At 49.2% G+C, this 17,341-nt stretch overlaps 1 protein-coding gene across 1 annotated transcript in view; it reads right to left on the reverse strand.

Annotated features, from left to right (window-relative positions):
* Positions 1-17,292, reverse strand: part of LOC106594380 (arf-GAP with coiled-coil, ANK repeat and PH domain-containing protein 3) — a 93,247-nt gene extending 75,955 nt beyond the window's left edge. The window contains exon 1 of the mRNA XM_082959580.1: positions 16,988-17,292. Within this exon, the coding sequence (XP_082815706.1) occupies positions 16,988-17,034 (47 nt within the window). The 5' untranslated portion in view covers positions 17,035-17,292. The remainder of the gene's footprint in view (positions 1-16,987) is intronic.
* Positions 17,293-17,341: the final 49 nt, after the last annotated feature.

A 17,341-nucleotide genomic window follows, 5' to 3' on the forward strand; every position in this document is an offset into this window, starting at 1 on the left:
TGCTACCAACCAACCAGCCATACAATCTGCTACCAACCAACCAGCCATACAATCTGCTACCAACCAACCAGCCATACAATCTGCTACCAACCAACCAACCATACAATCTGCTACCAACCAACCAACCAGCCATACAATCTGCTACCAACCAACCAGCCATACAATCTGCTACCAACCAACCAGCCATACAATCTGCTACCAACCAGCCAGCCATACAATCTGCTACCAACCAACCAACTATACAATCTGCTACCAACCAACCAGCCATACAATCTGCTACCAACCAACCAGCCATACAATCTGCTACCAACCAACCAGCCATACAATCTGCTACCAACCAACCAGCCATACAATCTGCTACCAACCAACCAACCATACAATCTGCTACCAACCAACCAACCAGCCATACAATCTGCTACCAACCAACCAACCAGCCATACAATCTGCTACCAACCAACCAACCAGCCATACAATCTGCTACCAACCAACCAACCAGCCATACAATCTGCTACCAACCAACCAGCCATACAATCTGCTACCAACCAACCAGCCATACAATCTGCTACCAACCAACCAACCAGCCATACAATCTGCTACCAACCAACCAACCAGCCATACAATCTTCTACCAACCAACCAGCCATACAATCTTCTACCAACCAACCAGCCATACAATCTGCTACCAACCAACCAGCCATACAATCTGCTACCAACCAACCAGCCATACAATCTGCTACCAACCAACCAGCCATACAATCTGCTTCCAACCAACCAACCATACAATCTGCTACCAACCAACCATAAAATCTGCTTCCAACCAACCATACAATCTGCTACCAACCAACCAGCCATACAATCTGCTACCAACCAACCAGCCATACAATCTGCTACCAACCAACCAGCCATACAATCTGCTACCAACCAACCAGCCATACAATCTGCTACCAACCAACCAGCCATACAATCTGCTTCCAACCAACCAACCATACAATCTGCTACCAACCAACCATAAAATCTGCTTCCAACCAGCCATACAATCTGCTACCAACCAACCAGCCATACAATCTGCTACCAACCAACAAAACCAACCAGCCAAAAAGACTAGATCTCAAACAACACTTTACCATGCTTTGGTCTAGATCACAATGATGTCTGTGTGTATTTGTGTGTGTGTGTGTCTGTGTGTATGTGTGTGTGTGTGTGTGTCTGTGTGTGTGTGTGTGTCTGTGTGTAGTTGTGTGTGTATTTGTGTGTATGTGTGTGTGTGTCTGTGTGTATTTGTGAGTGTGTGTCTGTGTGTATTTACTCATTCAGTCCCTCCCCAACAGAGCTGCCAGGTTACCAAGGCAACATCCTCCTGTAACCGTGGAGAGAGACATCCATCTCATAGATGGACAGGTGTCAGGCGAGAAAAGGGAGGGAGCAGAGTTGCTCCAGAGGGACACACACACACACACACACACACACACACACACACACACACACACACACACACACATCTAGACCCAATCTTTCCTCCCACCCATCCCCTCCCGAGCACCAATAACATCAGAGATCTATATCCCACAATCCTTTGAAGTCCTGGAACCGCGTTTTCACACTTCCGACATGAAAGATCTCTCCCCTGGTGTTCACAGTAGGCGTGCCAAATATCACCTCCGCAACAACCCCAACCTCGCTTCTCCTCAAAGGAAGGAAAATATTTTCCCAAATTGTTGGGGGGGGGATTGTGTGGTTTTACGAGTCCTCGACACTCGTGTTGTTGCCCTTACACTTATGAACGGTGAGAGGTTAAGAGGTCAATAGCTGGTTAAATGGATGCTTCTCTGAAGAGGACAGAGTCTGGAGCGTTTAAAAAATAAATCATAATTTCATCTTTATTTAACCAGGTAGGCCAGTTGAGAACAGGTTCTCATTTACAACTGCGACCTGGCCAAGATAAAGCAAAGCAGTGTGACACAAACAACAACACAGAGTTACACATAAACAAACGTACAGTCAATAACACAACAGAAAAATCTATATACAGCGTGTGCAAATGTAGTTAGATTAGGGAAGTAAGGCAATAAATAGGCCATAGTGGTGAAATAATTACTATTTAGCAATTAAATACTGGAGTGATAGATGTGCAGAAGATGAATGTGCAAGTAGAGATACTGGGGTGCAAAAGAGCAAGATAAATAAATAACAGTATGGGGATGAGGTAGGTAGATGGGCTGTTTATAGATGGGCTATGTACAGGTGCAGTGATCTGTGAGCTGCTCTGACAGTTGGTGCATAAAGTTAATGAGGGAGATATGAGTCTCCAGCTTCAGTGATTTTTGCAGTTCGTTCCAGTCATTGGCAGCAGAGAACTGGAAGGAAAGGCGGCCAATAGAGGAGTTGGCTTTGGGGGTGAGCAGTGAGATATACCTGCTGGAGCGCGTGCTACGGGTGGGTGTTGCTATGGTGACCAGTGAGCTGAGATAAGGCGGGGCTTTACCTAGCAAAGACTTATAGATGACCTGGAGCCAGTGGGTTTGGCGACGAATATAGAGGACATTGACTCCAGGTTGCAGCTAGATGAATTACATTTTTAATTGATAGGTGCAATATCCATATCACAAGAGGCTGTGATATTTTCAAAAGCCTTAGCCATCTCTAATACACATATATTTTTTTAAACTTCTGATTTATTGCTCGAGTTGACAAGAGTTCTCTCTACTTTTTTGTACAGCATTAAACGTCCATGAACAATCTGTTTGATGTGGCCCCCAAAAAAAACGTTTTAACACACGGTAGAATTGTAGCGCAATGATTGGGCTTCTAAAACTGTCTGTCAGATTTTCCACTCCAAGGCTCTGTATCTGTATGCTGTGTGATAAATAAGATGCATAACAAAATATACACACCCATCAATTTAATTCCACTAAATTATGCAAGTTAACCTATAGACCAATAAACATGACCAGTCAAATGTATTTCCATCGACTGGTATTTACATCAATGAATAATCTAAAAAAACATTATTTCACAATGGGATTTTTTTGTTCTCCTGGACAATTGGCCAGTGGCAATTTTATTTATTATCTTTTTTATTCATACATTTTTTACCAAAAGCCAGCTATTATCAGCTAACAGAAACCCTGTTGGGGACGCATTCATTGATTCCAGCCATGGCTGACTGCAGAATTATCCCAGAAACACAAGAATGACCTACACAAGGGGTAGAGAGAGAGGGGAGAAGAGAGAGATAGAAGGGAGACGAGAGAGAGTGAGAGAGAGAGAGAGAGAGAGAGAGCGAGGGAGAGCGAGAGAGAGAGAGAGACAGTTACCATGGCAGCTGAAGCTAACAGGTTATGTAGACAGAATTACAGTGTTCATCTCCATCACTCAGAGAAATCAGTCAGTGCAGAAACTTTCACACGTGGGCGAGCAGCCAGCAGTGAGCAGCCAGCAGCCAGCAGCCAGCAGCCAGCAGCCAGCAGCGAGCAGCCAGCAGCCAGCAGCGAGCAGCCAGCAGCCAGCAGCCAGCAGCCAGCAGCGAGCAGCCAGCAGCCAGCATCGAGCAGCCAGCAGCCAGCAGCGAGCAGCCAGCAGCGAGCTGGCAGACAGAGAGAGACAGAGACAGACAGAGACAGACAGAGACAGACAGAGAGAGACAGAGAGACAGAGAGAGACAGAGAGACAGAGAGCGAGATCTATGATGATGAGCCAAACCACATTAAATAACTAGAGTTCCAATCAAACAAGAGAAGCAGGCCACTTGATAAACACTCAACACTGAACGGTGCTCTCCAATCTGCTGACAATGTCAATAACACTGACTTCTAATGGTTCCCTATTCCCTATATAGTGCCCTACTTAAGCCCCTTGGCCCATAGGATAGTGCACTACTTTTGACCAGGATCTGTAGGCCTCTGTAGGGAATAGGGTGCCATTTGGGAAAGCCAATGTGAACAACGCTAACTCAGACATCACTGAGAAATGGCAGCCTCTTCACCTTCACACAAGGACTCAAATGGCACCATGGGATCTGCTAAAACACTAGACGATAGGGTGCCATTTGGGACGCATTCTAATCACAGTGGGACTCGTGTTTTATCCTTCAACCACAGAGGGACTAGTGTCTTATCCTTCACCACAGAGGGACTAGTGTCTTATCCTTCCCACAGAGGGACTAGTGTCTTATCCTTCACCACAGAGGGACTAGTGTCTTATCCTTCACCGCAGAGGGACTAGTGTCTTATCCTTCACCGCAGAGGGACTAGTGTCTTATCCTTCACCACAGAGGGACTAGTGTCTTATCCTTCAACCACAGAGGGACTAGTGTCTTATCCTTCACCGCAGAGGGACTAGTGTCTTATCCTTCCCACAGAGGGACTAGTGTCTTATCCTTCACCACAGAGGGACTAGTGTCTTATCCTTCACCGCAGAGGGACTAGTGTCTTATCCTTCCCACAGAGGGACTAGTGTCTTATCCTTCACCACAGAGGGACTAGTGTCTTATCCTTCACCACAGAGGGACTAGTGTCTTATCCTTCAAGCACAGAGGGACTAGTGTCTTATCCTTCACCGCAGAGGGACTAGTGTCTTATCCTTCACCACAGAGGGACTAGTGTCTTATCCTTCAACCACAGAGGGACTAGTGTCTTATCCTTCAACCACAGAGGGACTAGTGTCTTATCCTTCAACCACAGAGGGACTCGTGTCTTATCCTTCAACCACAGAGGGACTCGTGTCTTATCCTTCAACCACAGAGGGACTCGTGTCTTATCCTTCACCACAGAGGGACTAGTGTCTTATCCTTCACCGCAGAGGGACTAGTGTCTTATCCTTCACCGCAGAGGGACTAGTGTCTTATCCTTCACCGCAGAGGGACTAGTGTCTTATTCTTCACCACAGAGGGACTAGTGTCTTATCCTTCACCGCAGAGGGACTAGTGTCTTATCCTTCACCGCAGAGGGACTAGTGTCTTATCCTTCACCGCAGAGGGACTAGTGTCTTATCCTTCACCGCAGAGGGACTAGTGTCTTATCCTTCACCGCAGAGGGACTCGTGTTTTATCCTTCACCGCAGAGGGACTCGTGTCTTATCCTTCACCGCAGAGGGACTAGTGTCTTATCCTTCACCGCAGAGGGACTAGTTTCTTATCCTTCACCACAGAGGGACTAGTGTCTTATTCTTCACCACAGAGGGACTAGTGTCTTATCCTTCACCACAGAGGGACTAGTGTCTTATCCTTCACCACAGAGGGACTAGTGTCTTATCCTTCACCGCAGAGGGACTAGTGTCTTATCCTTCCCACAGAGGGACTAGTGTCTTATCCTTCACCACAGAGGGACTAGTGTCTTATCCTTCACCGCAGAGGGACTAGTGTCTTATCCTTCACCGCAGAGGGACTAGTGTCTTATCCTTCACCACAGAGGGACTAGTGTCTTATCCTTCAACCACAGAGGGACTAGTGTCTTATCCTTCACCGCAGAGGGACTAGTGTCTTATCCTTCACCGCAGAGGGACTAGTGTCTTATTCTTCACCACAGAGGGACTAGTGTCTTATCCTTCACCGCAGAGGGACTAGTGTCTTATCCTTCACCGCAGAGGGACTAGTGTCTTATCCTTCACCGCAGAGGGACTAGTGTCTTATCACCGCAGAGGGACTAGTGTCTTATCCTTCACCGCAGAGGGACTCGTGTTTTATCCTTCACCGCAGAGGGACTCGTGTCTTATCCTTCACCGCAGAGGGACTAGTGTCTTATCCTTCACCGCAGAGGGACTAGTTTCTTATCCTTCACCACAGAGGGACTAGTGTCTTATTCTTCACCACAGAGGGACTAGTGTCTTATCCTTCACCACAGAGGGACTAGTGTCTTATCCTTCACCACAGAGGGACTAGTGTCTTATCCTTCACCGCAGAGGGACTAGTGTCTTATCCTTCCCACAGAGGGACTAGTGTCTTATCCTTCACCACAGAGGGACTAGTGTCTTATCCTTCACCGCAGAGGGACTAGTGTCTTATCCTTCACCGCAGAGGGACTAGTGTCTTATCCTTCACCACAGAGGGACTAGTGTCTTATCCTTCAACCACAGAGGGACTAGTGTCTTATCCTTCACCGCAGAGGGACTAGTGTCTTATCCTTCCCACAGAGGGACTAGTGTCTTATCCTTCACCACAGAGGGACTAGTGTCTTATCCTTCACCGCAGAGGGACTAGTGTCTTATCCTTCACCGCAGAGGGACTAGTGTCTTATCCTTCACCACAGAGGGACTAGTGTCTTATCCTTCAACCACAGAGGGACTAGTGTCTTATCCTTCACCGCAGAGGGACTAGTGTCTTATCCTTCACCACAGAGGGACTAGTGTCTTATCCTTCAACCACAGAGGGACTAGTGTCTTATCCTTCAACCACAGAGGGACTAGTGTCTTATCCTTCAACCACAGAGGGACTCGTGTCTTATCCTTCAACCACAGAGGGACTCGTGTCTTATCCTTCACCACAGAGGGACTAGTGTCTTATCCTTCACCGCAGAGGGACTAGTGTCTTATCCTTCACCGCAGAGGGACTAGTGTCTTATCCTTCACCGCAGAGGGACTAGTGTCTTATTCTTCACCACAGAGGGACTAGTGTCTTATCCTTCACCGCAGAGGGACTAGTGTCTTATCCTTCACCGCAGAGGGACTAGTGTCTTATCCTTCACCGCAGAGGGACTAGTGTCTTATTCATCACCGCAGAGGGACTAGTGTCTTATCCTTCACCGCAGAGGGACTCGTGTTTTATCCTTCACCGCAGAGGGACTCGTGTCTTATCCTTCACCGCAGAGGGACTAGTGTCTTATCCTTCACCGCAGAGGGACTAGTGTCTTATCCTTCACCGCAGAGGGACTAGTGTCTTATCCTTCACCGCAGAGGGACTAGTGTCTTATCCTTCACCGCAGAGGGACTAGTGTCTTATCCTTCACCGCAGAGGGACTAGTGTCTTATCCTTCACCGCAGAGGGACTAGTGTCTTATCCTTCACCGCAGAGGGACTAGTGTCTTATCCTTCAACCACAGAGGGACTCGTGTCTTATCCTTCACCACAGAGCGACTAGTGTCTTATCCTTCACCGCAGAGGGACTAGTTTCTTATCCTTCACCGCAGAGGGACTAGTGTCTTATCCTTCACCACAGAGGGACTAGTGTCTTATCCTTCACCACAGAGGGACTAGTGTCTTATCCTTCACCACAGAGGGACTAGTGTCTTATCCTTCACCACAGAGGGACTAGTGTCTTATCCTTCACCGCAGAGGGACTAGTGTCTTATCCTTCACCGCAGAGGGACTAGTGTCTTATCCTTCACCGCAGAGGGACTAGTGTCTTATCCTTCACCGCAGAGGGACTAGTGTCTTATCCTTCACCGCAGAGGGACTAGTGTCTTATCCTTCACCACAGAGGGACTAGTGTCTTATCCTTCACCACAGAGCGACTGGCGGAACTAAATGACTCTGTCATAAAAGACATATTCATGGGAGAGTCCAGTTACCGCTAGTTACCGGTCTATTCTGTTGTAACAACTGAACAGCAGTCAGGTTAACTGGCTTCGTCAGAAGAATGGGTGCACACACAACACACAAAACACACACAACACACAACACACAACACACTGGCTTTGTCAGAGTATTGGTCGCTGCAGGGGAATAAAATAACAAAGAGAGAGAGGGGAGAAAGGACTCATGCAGACACACTAATGCACGTAGGTCACACACACAATTCCTCCTGTCCTCCACTCATCCTGTCCTCCACTCGTCCTGTCCTCCACTTGTCCTGTCCTCCACTCCTCCTGTCCTCCACTCCTCCTGTCCTCCTGTACTCCTGTCCTCCTGTACTCCACTCCTCCTGTCCTCCTGTACTCCACTCCTCCTGTCCTTCACTCCTCCTGTCCTTCACTCCGCCACTCCTCCTGTCCTCCACTCCTCCTGTCCTCCACTCCTCCTGTCCTCCACTCCCCCTGTCCTCCTGTCCTCCACTCTTCCTGTCCTCCTGTCCTCCAATCCTCCTGTCCTCCACTCCTCCACTCCCCCTGTCCTCCACTCCCCCTGTCCTCCTGTCCTCCACTCCTCCTGTCCTCCACTCCTCCAGTCCTCCTGTCCTCCACTCCTCCTGTGCTCCACTCCTCCTGTCCTCCACTCATCCAGTCCTCCACTCATCCAGTCCTCCTGTCCTCCACTCCTCCACTCCTCCTGTCATCCAGTCCTCCTGTCCTCCACTCCTCCACTCATCCAGTCCTCCTGTCCTCCTGTCCTCCACTCCTCCTGTCCTCCACCCCTCCTGTCCTCCACTCCCCCTGTCCTCCTGTCCTCCTGTCCTCCACTCTTCCTGTCCTCCTGTCCTCCACTCCTCCACTCCCCCTGTCCTCCACTCCCCCTGTCCTCCTGTCCTCCACTCCTCCTGTCCTCCACTCCTCCACTCCCCCTGTCCTCCACTCCCCCTGTCCTCCTGTCCTCCACTCCTCCTGTCCTCCACTCCTCCAGTCCTCCTGTCCTCCTGTCCTCCACTCCTCCTGTCCTCCTGTCCTCCACTCCTCCTGTCTTCCACTCCTCCACTCCTGCTGTCCTCCTGTCCTCCACTCCTCCACTCCTCCTGTCCTCCTGTCCTCCACTCCTCCTGTCCTCCTGTCTTCCACCCAGCCTACCAATCATTCACCCCAACCACCCCCAGCCAGCCAACCACCCCCAGACAGCCAACCACCCCCAGACAGCCAGCCACCCACCCACCCCCAGCCAGCCAACCACCCCCAGACAGCCAGCCACCCACCCACCCCCAGCCAGCCAACCACCCCCAGACAGACAGCCAACCACCCCCAGACAACCAGCCAGCCACCCCCAGACAACCAGCCAGCCAGCCACCCACGCCCAGACAGCCAGCCAGCCACCCACCCCCAGCCAGCCAACCACCCCCAGACAGCCAGCCACCCACCCACGCCCAGACAGCCAACCACCCCCAGCCAGCCAACCACCCCCAGACAGACAGCCAGCCAGCCAACCACCCCCAGACAGCCAGCCAGCCAACCACCCCCAGACAGCCAGCCAGCCAACCACCCCCAGCCAGCCAGCCAACCACCCCCAGACAGACAGCCAGCCAGCCAACCACCCCCAGACAGCCAACCACCCCCAGACAGCCAGCCAGCCAACCACCCCCAGCCAGCCAGCCAACCACCCCCAGCCAGACAGCCAGCCAGCCAACCACCCCCAGACAGCCAACCACCCCCAGCCAGCCAGCCAACCACCCCCAGCCAGACAGCCAGCCAGCCAACCACCCCCAGGACAGCCAACCACCCCCAGACAGCCAGCCAACCACCCCCAGCACGAATCACATAAGAACAGCATTCACTACCTGACTAGTTGACTCCCTTTTACATTCCAAATGGACCCTTCAACACTACCACTAGGCACCTCTTGTAAGAACAGATCATAGGACACGTATTAGCCAACAGGCTATACTAACATCTCCACCTGCCTGACAGGCCAGGGTTGCATCCCAAATGACACCCTATACACTATAAAGTGCACTACTATTGACCCTGGTCAAAAGTAAATGTACCTCGGAGGGGAACAGACTGTCATTTGGGACGCAGCCCTGGGCGTAATTTTCACCATTACACAACCATGAGACAGACCGACTAAAGGAAAGGGATTTAGGTAGAGACTGTATCAAACATACAGAGAAGAAATCAGTCGTCCATCACATAGCTGAGAGAGAGAGAGAGAGAGAGAGAGAGAGAGAGAGAGAGAGAGAGAGAGAGAGAGAGAGAGAGAGAGAGAGAGAGAGAGAGAGAGAGAGAGAGAGAGAGAGAGAGAGAGAGAGAGAGAGAGAGAGAGAGAGAGAGAGAGAGAGAGAGAGAGAGAGAGAGAGAGAGAGAGAGAGAGAGAGAGAGAGAGAGAGAGAGAGAGAGAGAGAGAGAGAGAGAGAGAGAGAGAGAGAGAGAGAGAGAGAGAGAGAGAGAGAGAGAGAGAGAGAGAGAGAGAGAGAGAGAGAAGTCCATCACATCACATAGCTGAGGCTGTCAGAGAGCTTTGTAAGGAAGATGATGACTGTCTGTATGGTGCCTGGCTCTGTAGCTAGTCTGCACACACACAAATCACTGTCCGTCTGTCTGTCTGTACCAAAAGAATAAAACCGAGAGGGAGAGAGACAGAGAGAGAGAGAGAGACAGAGAGAGACAGAGAGAGAGACAGAGAGAGACAGACAGACAGAGACAGACAGACAGAGAGAGAGAGAGGGAGAGGGAGAGAGAGAGAGGGAGAGCTTAATTAAGTGGGTGTAATAACACAGTAATTAACTAGTTAACTAGGCATGTCTTTTCCCATTATAATTCCAAAAGACATGTGGGTTCAAGTCAAGTTCTCTTTGATGAGAAGGGCTTCCCTGACCTATAGGCCTCTATCTCTACACTCTCTGCTGGCCCCTCTGCTGTAGTGGAGCCAGAGGGGCATTTGGACAAACACTAAACCTCTAGGGCCCCTCTGCTGTAGTGGAGCCAGAGGGGCATTTGGACAAACACTAAACCTCTAGGGTCCCTCTGCTGTAGTGGAGCCAGAGGGGCATTTGGACAAACACTAAACCTCTAGGGTCCCTCTGCTGTAGTGGAGCCAGAGGGGCATTTGGACAAACACTAAACCTTTAGGGTCCCGTGTGGCTCAGTATTAGAGAACGGTGATTGCAACACCAGGGTCGTGGGTTCGATTAAGACGGGGCACCAGCAACAAAAAAGTATGAGAATGTATGAACTCACTATTGTAAGTCACTCTGGATAAGAGTGTCTGCTCTCTTTCTGCCAGCGCTCTACAAGGGCATCAGCCTGCCCTGCCAGCCCTCTACAAGGGCATCAGCCTGCCCTGCCAGCCCTCTACAAGGGCATCAGCCTGCCCTGCCAGCCCTCTACAAGGGCATCAGCCTGCCCTGCCAGCCCTCTACAAGGGCATCAGCCTGCCCTGCCAGCCCTCTACAAGGGCATCAGCCTGCCCTGCCAGCCCTCTACAAGGGCATCAGCCTGCCCTGCCAGCCCTCTACAAGGGCATCAGCCTGCCCTGCCAGACCTCTACAAGGGCATCAGCCTGCCCTGCCAGCCCTCTACAAGGGCATCAGCCTGCCCTGCCAGTCCTCTACAAGGGCATCAGCCTGCCCTGCCAGACCTCTACCCATGACTGGCTGTTACAGAGCTCTGCTCTGCTCCGTTCTATTCTGCACTGCTTGGTATTACTGACGAAGGCGAGAACTGAATCAACAAATGTAATCAACTAGTATTTGTCACTTGCTTTGTAAAGAAAAAGAGGTAGACAGAGTGAAATACTTACTAATGGGGTCTCTTTTCCAACAATACAGAGTTCAAATTAAAGATAATAAATACATAAAAATATGTGAGGTATTGAAAGACTTGCAGATAAAACAGCTAGACCTTATTTGCCAATTTGGCATGTTGAAAATGCTATAAAAATAAATCCATATCTATTATATTACGTTATTATAACGTTAAAAAGGTTAGCTAAGATGGGAATTCTATCTGCGGAGCATTCTGTCATTCTAGAATCAGCATGAGTTCATCGTCATTGGGAACAGAAGTCCTTCATTCAACTGGTACTGAACTAGGGGAGGACAGGGGAGGACAGGGAGGAGGACAGGGGAGGACAGGGAGGAGGACAGGGGAGAGGACAGGGGAGGACAGGGGAGGAGGACAGGACGGTGGGACAGGGGAGAGGACAGGAGTGGACAGGGCGGAGGACAGGGAAGGAGGATAGGACGGTGGACAGGGGAGGACAGGGAGGAGACCAGGGGAGAGGACAGGGAGGTAGACAGGGAGGAGGACAGGGGAGAGGACAGGGAAGTGGACAGGGAGGAGGACAGGGAAGAGGACAGGGAGGTGGACAGGAAGGAGGACAGGGGAGAGGACAGGGGAGAGGACAGGGGAGAGGACAGGGGGGTGGACAGGGGGGTGGACAGGGAGGAGGACAGGGAGGAGGACAGGGGGGTGGACAGGGAGGAGGACAGGGGAGGAGGACAGGGGAGGAGGACAGGGGGGTGGACAGGGAGGAGGACAGGGAGGAGGACAGGGGAGGAGGACAGGGGAGGAGGACAGGGCGGAGGACAGGGAGGAGGACAGGGGAGAGGACAGGGAGGAGGACAGGGAGGAGGACAGGGGTGTGGACAGGGGTGTGGACAGGGGGGTGGACAGGGGGGTGGACAGGGAGGTGGACAGGGGAGGACAGAGGAGGACAGGGAGGAGGACAGGGGAGAGGACAGCTATTGTAACAACATCCATCATGTGAAACATTGTTACAATAACCTTTTTGAACAGGGATTTGATTGCGATAGACATTTCTCTTATCTACAAACTGGTGTGATTTATGAAAAACGGAGTCAAGAAAGATCAATGCATACCAAAGCTGAGAGAAATATTGCACCAATAAGGATGAGGAGGAAGAGGAGGAGCCAGTCTTGGGAGGACTTGGTGGTGTGAAGATTCACTTAGTGCTCAACACAACAAAACACCAAAGGAGATGCACATCGACTTCAGGAAAAATGTTTACACCTTCCCCACTGTTGTTTTAAAGGACAAGACAGAGAGGTAGCAGAGGAGAATTAACCTGGGTGTTGTTACAGGGACAAGACAGAGAGGTAGTGAAGGAGTATTAACCTGGGTGCTGTTACAGGGACAAGACAGAGAGGTAGTGGAGGAGAATTAACCTGGGTGTTGTTACAGGGACAAGACAGAGAGGTAGCAGAGGAGAATTAACCTGGGTGTTGTTACAGGGACAAGACAGAGAGGTAGCAGAGGAGAATTAACCTGGGTGTTGTTACAGGGACAAGACAGAGAGGTAGTGGAGGAGAATTAACCTGGGTGCTGTTACAGGGACAAGACAGAGAGGTAGTGGAGGAGAATTAACCTGGGTGCTGTTACAGGGACAAGACAGAGAGGTAGTGGAGGAGAATTAACCTGGGTGTTGTTACAGGGACAAGACAGAGAGGTAGCAGAGGAGAATTAACCTGGGTGTTGTTACAGGGACAAGACAGAGAGGTAGCAGAGGAGAATTAACCTGGGTGTTGTTACAGGGACAAGACAGAGAGGTAGTGAAGGAGTATTAACCCTGGGTGCTGTTACAGGGACAAGACAGAGAGGTAGCAGAGGAGAATTAACCTGGGTGTTGTTACAGGGGACAAGACAGAGAGGTAGTGGAGGAGAATTAACCTGGGTGCTGTTACAGGGACAAGACAGAGAGGTAGTGGAGGAGAATTAACCTGGGTGCTGTTACAGGGACAAAGACAGAGAGGTAGTGGAGGAGAATTAACCTGGGTGTTGTTACAGGGACAAGACAGAGAGGTAGCAGAGGAGAATTAACCTGGGTGTTTGTTACAGGGACAAGACAGAGAGGTAGCAGAGGAGAATTAACCTGGGGTGTTTGTTACAGGACAAGACAGAGAGGTAGTGAAGGAGTATTAACCTGGGTGCTGTTACAGGGACAAGACAGAGAGGTAGTGGAGGAGAATTAACCTGGGTGTTGTTACAGGGACAAGACAGAGAGGTAGTGGAGGAGAATTAACCTGGGTGTTGTTACAGGACAAGACAGAGAGGTAGTGGAGGAGAATTAACCTGGGTGCTGTTACAGGGACAAGACAGAGAGGTAGTGGAGGAGAATTAACCTGGGTGCTGTTACAGGGACAAGACAGAGAGGTAGCAGAGGAGAATTAACCTGGGTGTTGTTACAGGACAAGACAGAGAGGTAGTGAAGGAGTATTAACCTGGGTGATGTTCACAGGGACAAGACAGAGAGGTAGTGGAGGAGAATTAACCTGGGTGTTGTTACAGGGACAAGACAGAGAGGTAGTGGAGGAGAATTAACCTGGGTGCTGTTACAGGGACAAGACAGAGAGGTAGTGGAGGAGAATTAACCTGGGTGTTGTTACAGGGACAAGACAGAGAGGTAGTGGAGGAGAATTAACCTGGGTGTTGTTACAGGGACAAGACAGAGATGTAGTGGAGGAGAATTAACCTGGGTGTTGTTACAGGGACCAGACAGAGAGGTAGTGGAGGAGAATTAACCTGGGTGTTGTTACAGGGACAAGACAGAGAGGTAGTGGAGGAGAATTAACCTGGGTGTTGTTACAGGGACAAGACAGAGAGGTAGTGGAGGAGAATTAACCTGGGTGTTGTTACAGGGACAAGACAGAGAGGTAGTGGAGGAGAATTAACCTGGGTGTTGTTACAGGGACAAGACAGAGAGGTAGTGGAGGAGAATTAACCTGGGTGTTGTTACAGGGACAAGACAGAGAGGTAGCGGAGGAGAATTAACCTGGGGTGTTGTTACAGGGACAAGATACAGAGGGGAAAATGTTTAGGAAAAGATTTATAAAAGAAAGGACAACAAAGGCTCTACATTTTAAGGAAACTAAAGTTATTTTAGTGTTGATCGTTTTCTATTGTCAATTTTTTACATGATCTGCCTTAACATATTGTATCATCTGCTGTTACGGAAAGACTAATGTCTCTCAGAGAGGGAATATGTTAAGACAAAATGCTAAGCTCTGCTTAGTAAGGTGCTAGGGTTTGAGCAGACAGGTCTGAAGGTCATTGATGAGATAAAAACCTGCGAGGTACTGATGGACCCTTTGGCATCCTCTTTATCAGGAGTTTGAGTTACTCCCCGCTCGAGGAGACGTTACAGGGTACCAAAGGAATAGAGCCAAACCACCCTTTGTCTCAGCGGTAGTAAGACCTCCTCAATGTTAAAAACCAGCAGTAGCAGACCAGCGGGCTGGACGTCAGGGGACATGGTAGTGGACAGTGTTCTGTTGTGTATAAAACCAGCAGTAGGACCAGCGGGCTGGGGACATGGTAGTGGACAGTGTTCTGTTGTGTATAAAACCAGCAGTAGGACCCAACGGGCTGGGGGACATGGTAGTGGACAGTGTTGTGTTGTGTATAAAACCAGCAGTAGGACCAGCGGGCTGGACGTCAGGGGACATGGTAGTGGACAGTGTTCTGTTGTGTATAAAACCAGCAGTAGGACCAACGGGCTGGGGACATGGTAGTGGACAGTGTTGTGTTGTGTATAAAACCAGCAGTAGGACCAGCGGGCTGGGGACATGGTAGTGGACAGTGTTGTGTTGTGTTTAGTGTATATCACAGGTCATTGGTAGCAGTGGTTTAAAATACTTAAGTAAAAATACTTTAAAGTACTACTTAAATAGTTTTTTAAGGGTATCTGTACTTTACTATTTATATTTTTGACAACTTTTACTTTTACTTCACTACATTCCTAAAGAAAATGATATACTTTTTACTCCATATATTTTCCCTGACACCCAAAAGTACTCGTTACATTTTGAATGTTTAGCAGGAAAATGTTCCAATTCACACACTAAACAGAGAACATCCCAGGTCATCCCTACTGCCTCTGATCTGGAGGACTCACTAAACAGAGAACATCCCTGGTCATCCCTACTGCCTCTGATCTGGAGGACTCACTAAACAGAGAACATCCCTGGTCATCCCTACTGCCTCTGATCTGGAGGACTCACTAAACAGAGAACATCCCTGGTCATCCCTACTGCCTCTGATCTGGAGGACTCACTAAACAGAGAACATCCCTGGTCATCCCTACTGCCTCTGATCTGGAGGACTCACTAAACAGAGAACATCCCTGGTCATCCCTACTGCCTCTGATCTGGAGGACTCACTAAACAGAGAACATCCCTGGTCATCCCTACTGCCTCTGATCTGGAGGACTCACTAAACAGAGAACATCCCTGGTCGTCCCTACTGCCTCTGATCTGGAGGACTCACTAAACAGAGAACATCCCTGGTCGTCCCTACTGCCTCTGATCTGGAGGACTCACTAAACAGAGAACATCCCTGGTCATCCCTACTGACTCTGATCTGGTAGACTCACTAAACAGAGATTCTTCATTTGTAAATGATGTCTGAGTGTTGGCACGTGCCCCTGTCTATCCACAAAAAATGTTAAACAAGAAAATGATGCCATCTGGTTTGTTTAATATAAGGAATTTGAAATAATTCATACTTTTACTTTTGATACTTTTGATACTTAAGTATATTTAAAACCAAATACTTTTAGACGTTTACTCAAGTAGTATTTTACTGGGTGAAATGTCACTTTTACTTGAGTGATTTTCTAGGTATCTTTACTTTTACTCAAGTTGGACATTTGGGTACTTACCACTGGTTGATAGCACCTTAATGGGCAGGACAGTCACGTGGTAATGGCTGGAGCTGAATAGGTGGAAAGGTATCAACATGGTTTCCACGGTTCCATAGTTTCCACGGTTTCCACGTTTCCATGGTTTCCACGGTTCCGGTTCCATGGTCTCCAAGGTTCCATGGTTTCCACGGTTCCATGGTTTCCACGGTTTCCACGTTTCCATGGTTTCCACGGTTCCGGTTCCATGGTCTCCAAGGTTCCATGGTTTCCACGGTTCCATGGTTTCCACGGTTCCGGTTCCATGGTCTCCAAGGTTCCATGGTTTCCATGGTTCCATGGTTTCCACGCCATTTGCGTCGTTCCAGACATTATTGTGAGTCTTCCTCCCCTCAGCCCCCCCCCTATATACAGCGCACCGATGATCATTGATTGCTCATGAACTTCCTACCTGTATATACTGTCTGTATGTCCTTTGTCTATCGTTGATTATGTGTGTTTATTGTACAAACGAAGCTGCAACCCAAATTTCCCGATAGAGATAAAGTAATTATGTATTCTTACATTAGGTAATAATAATAATAATAATAATTTCCCAGAATAATACAAACCTCTTTTGTTTTCAGACCTCAACATGTGCCAATGCAATATGGACATAGAATATGAAATTATAAGAGGCTAACCTAATGCCACCCGTTAACATTTACCAGACGTCAATGTGTGTGTGTGTGTGTGTGTGTGTGTGTGTGTGTGTGTGTGTGTATGTGTGTGTGTGTGTGTGTGTGTGTGCGGTGCCGTCACATCAGCACATTCTATCTTACCTGAATCGGGGAGAATCTTTAATACATTCTTCAAAGTCCACCGTCATCTTAGCGTTTTTCTTTCACTATACCTCCTTCAGTCGGTTAATGTCATTCCCCCGGTGGTGATGTCGTTATAAACGGTCGGTAGGATAAAACGAGTCAGGTACAGGATTCTCTGGGGGGTTTTGTTGTTGTCGGACGCGCAGCAGCGGTAGCTCCTTCTGACACGGTGACACAGAATGAAGTCTCAATGCACGTGAAATTACTACGGTGCTGCTGCGCTACGGTCACCGCTGCCGAGATCCGGTAGAGGGGCGTGTCCTCTCCACCCATCAATCAATCACGGTGACGTCATCATAAAACGACAGACTC

The sequence above is a fragment of the Salmo salar genome, chromosome 12, assembly GCF_965601325.2.
Source record: "Salmo salar chromosome 12, fSalSal1, whole genome shotgun sequence".
NCBI classification, from domain to species: domain Eukaryota; kingdom Metazoa; phylum Chordata; class Actinopteri; order Salmoniformes; family Salmonidae; genus Salmo; species Salmo salar.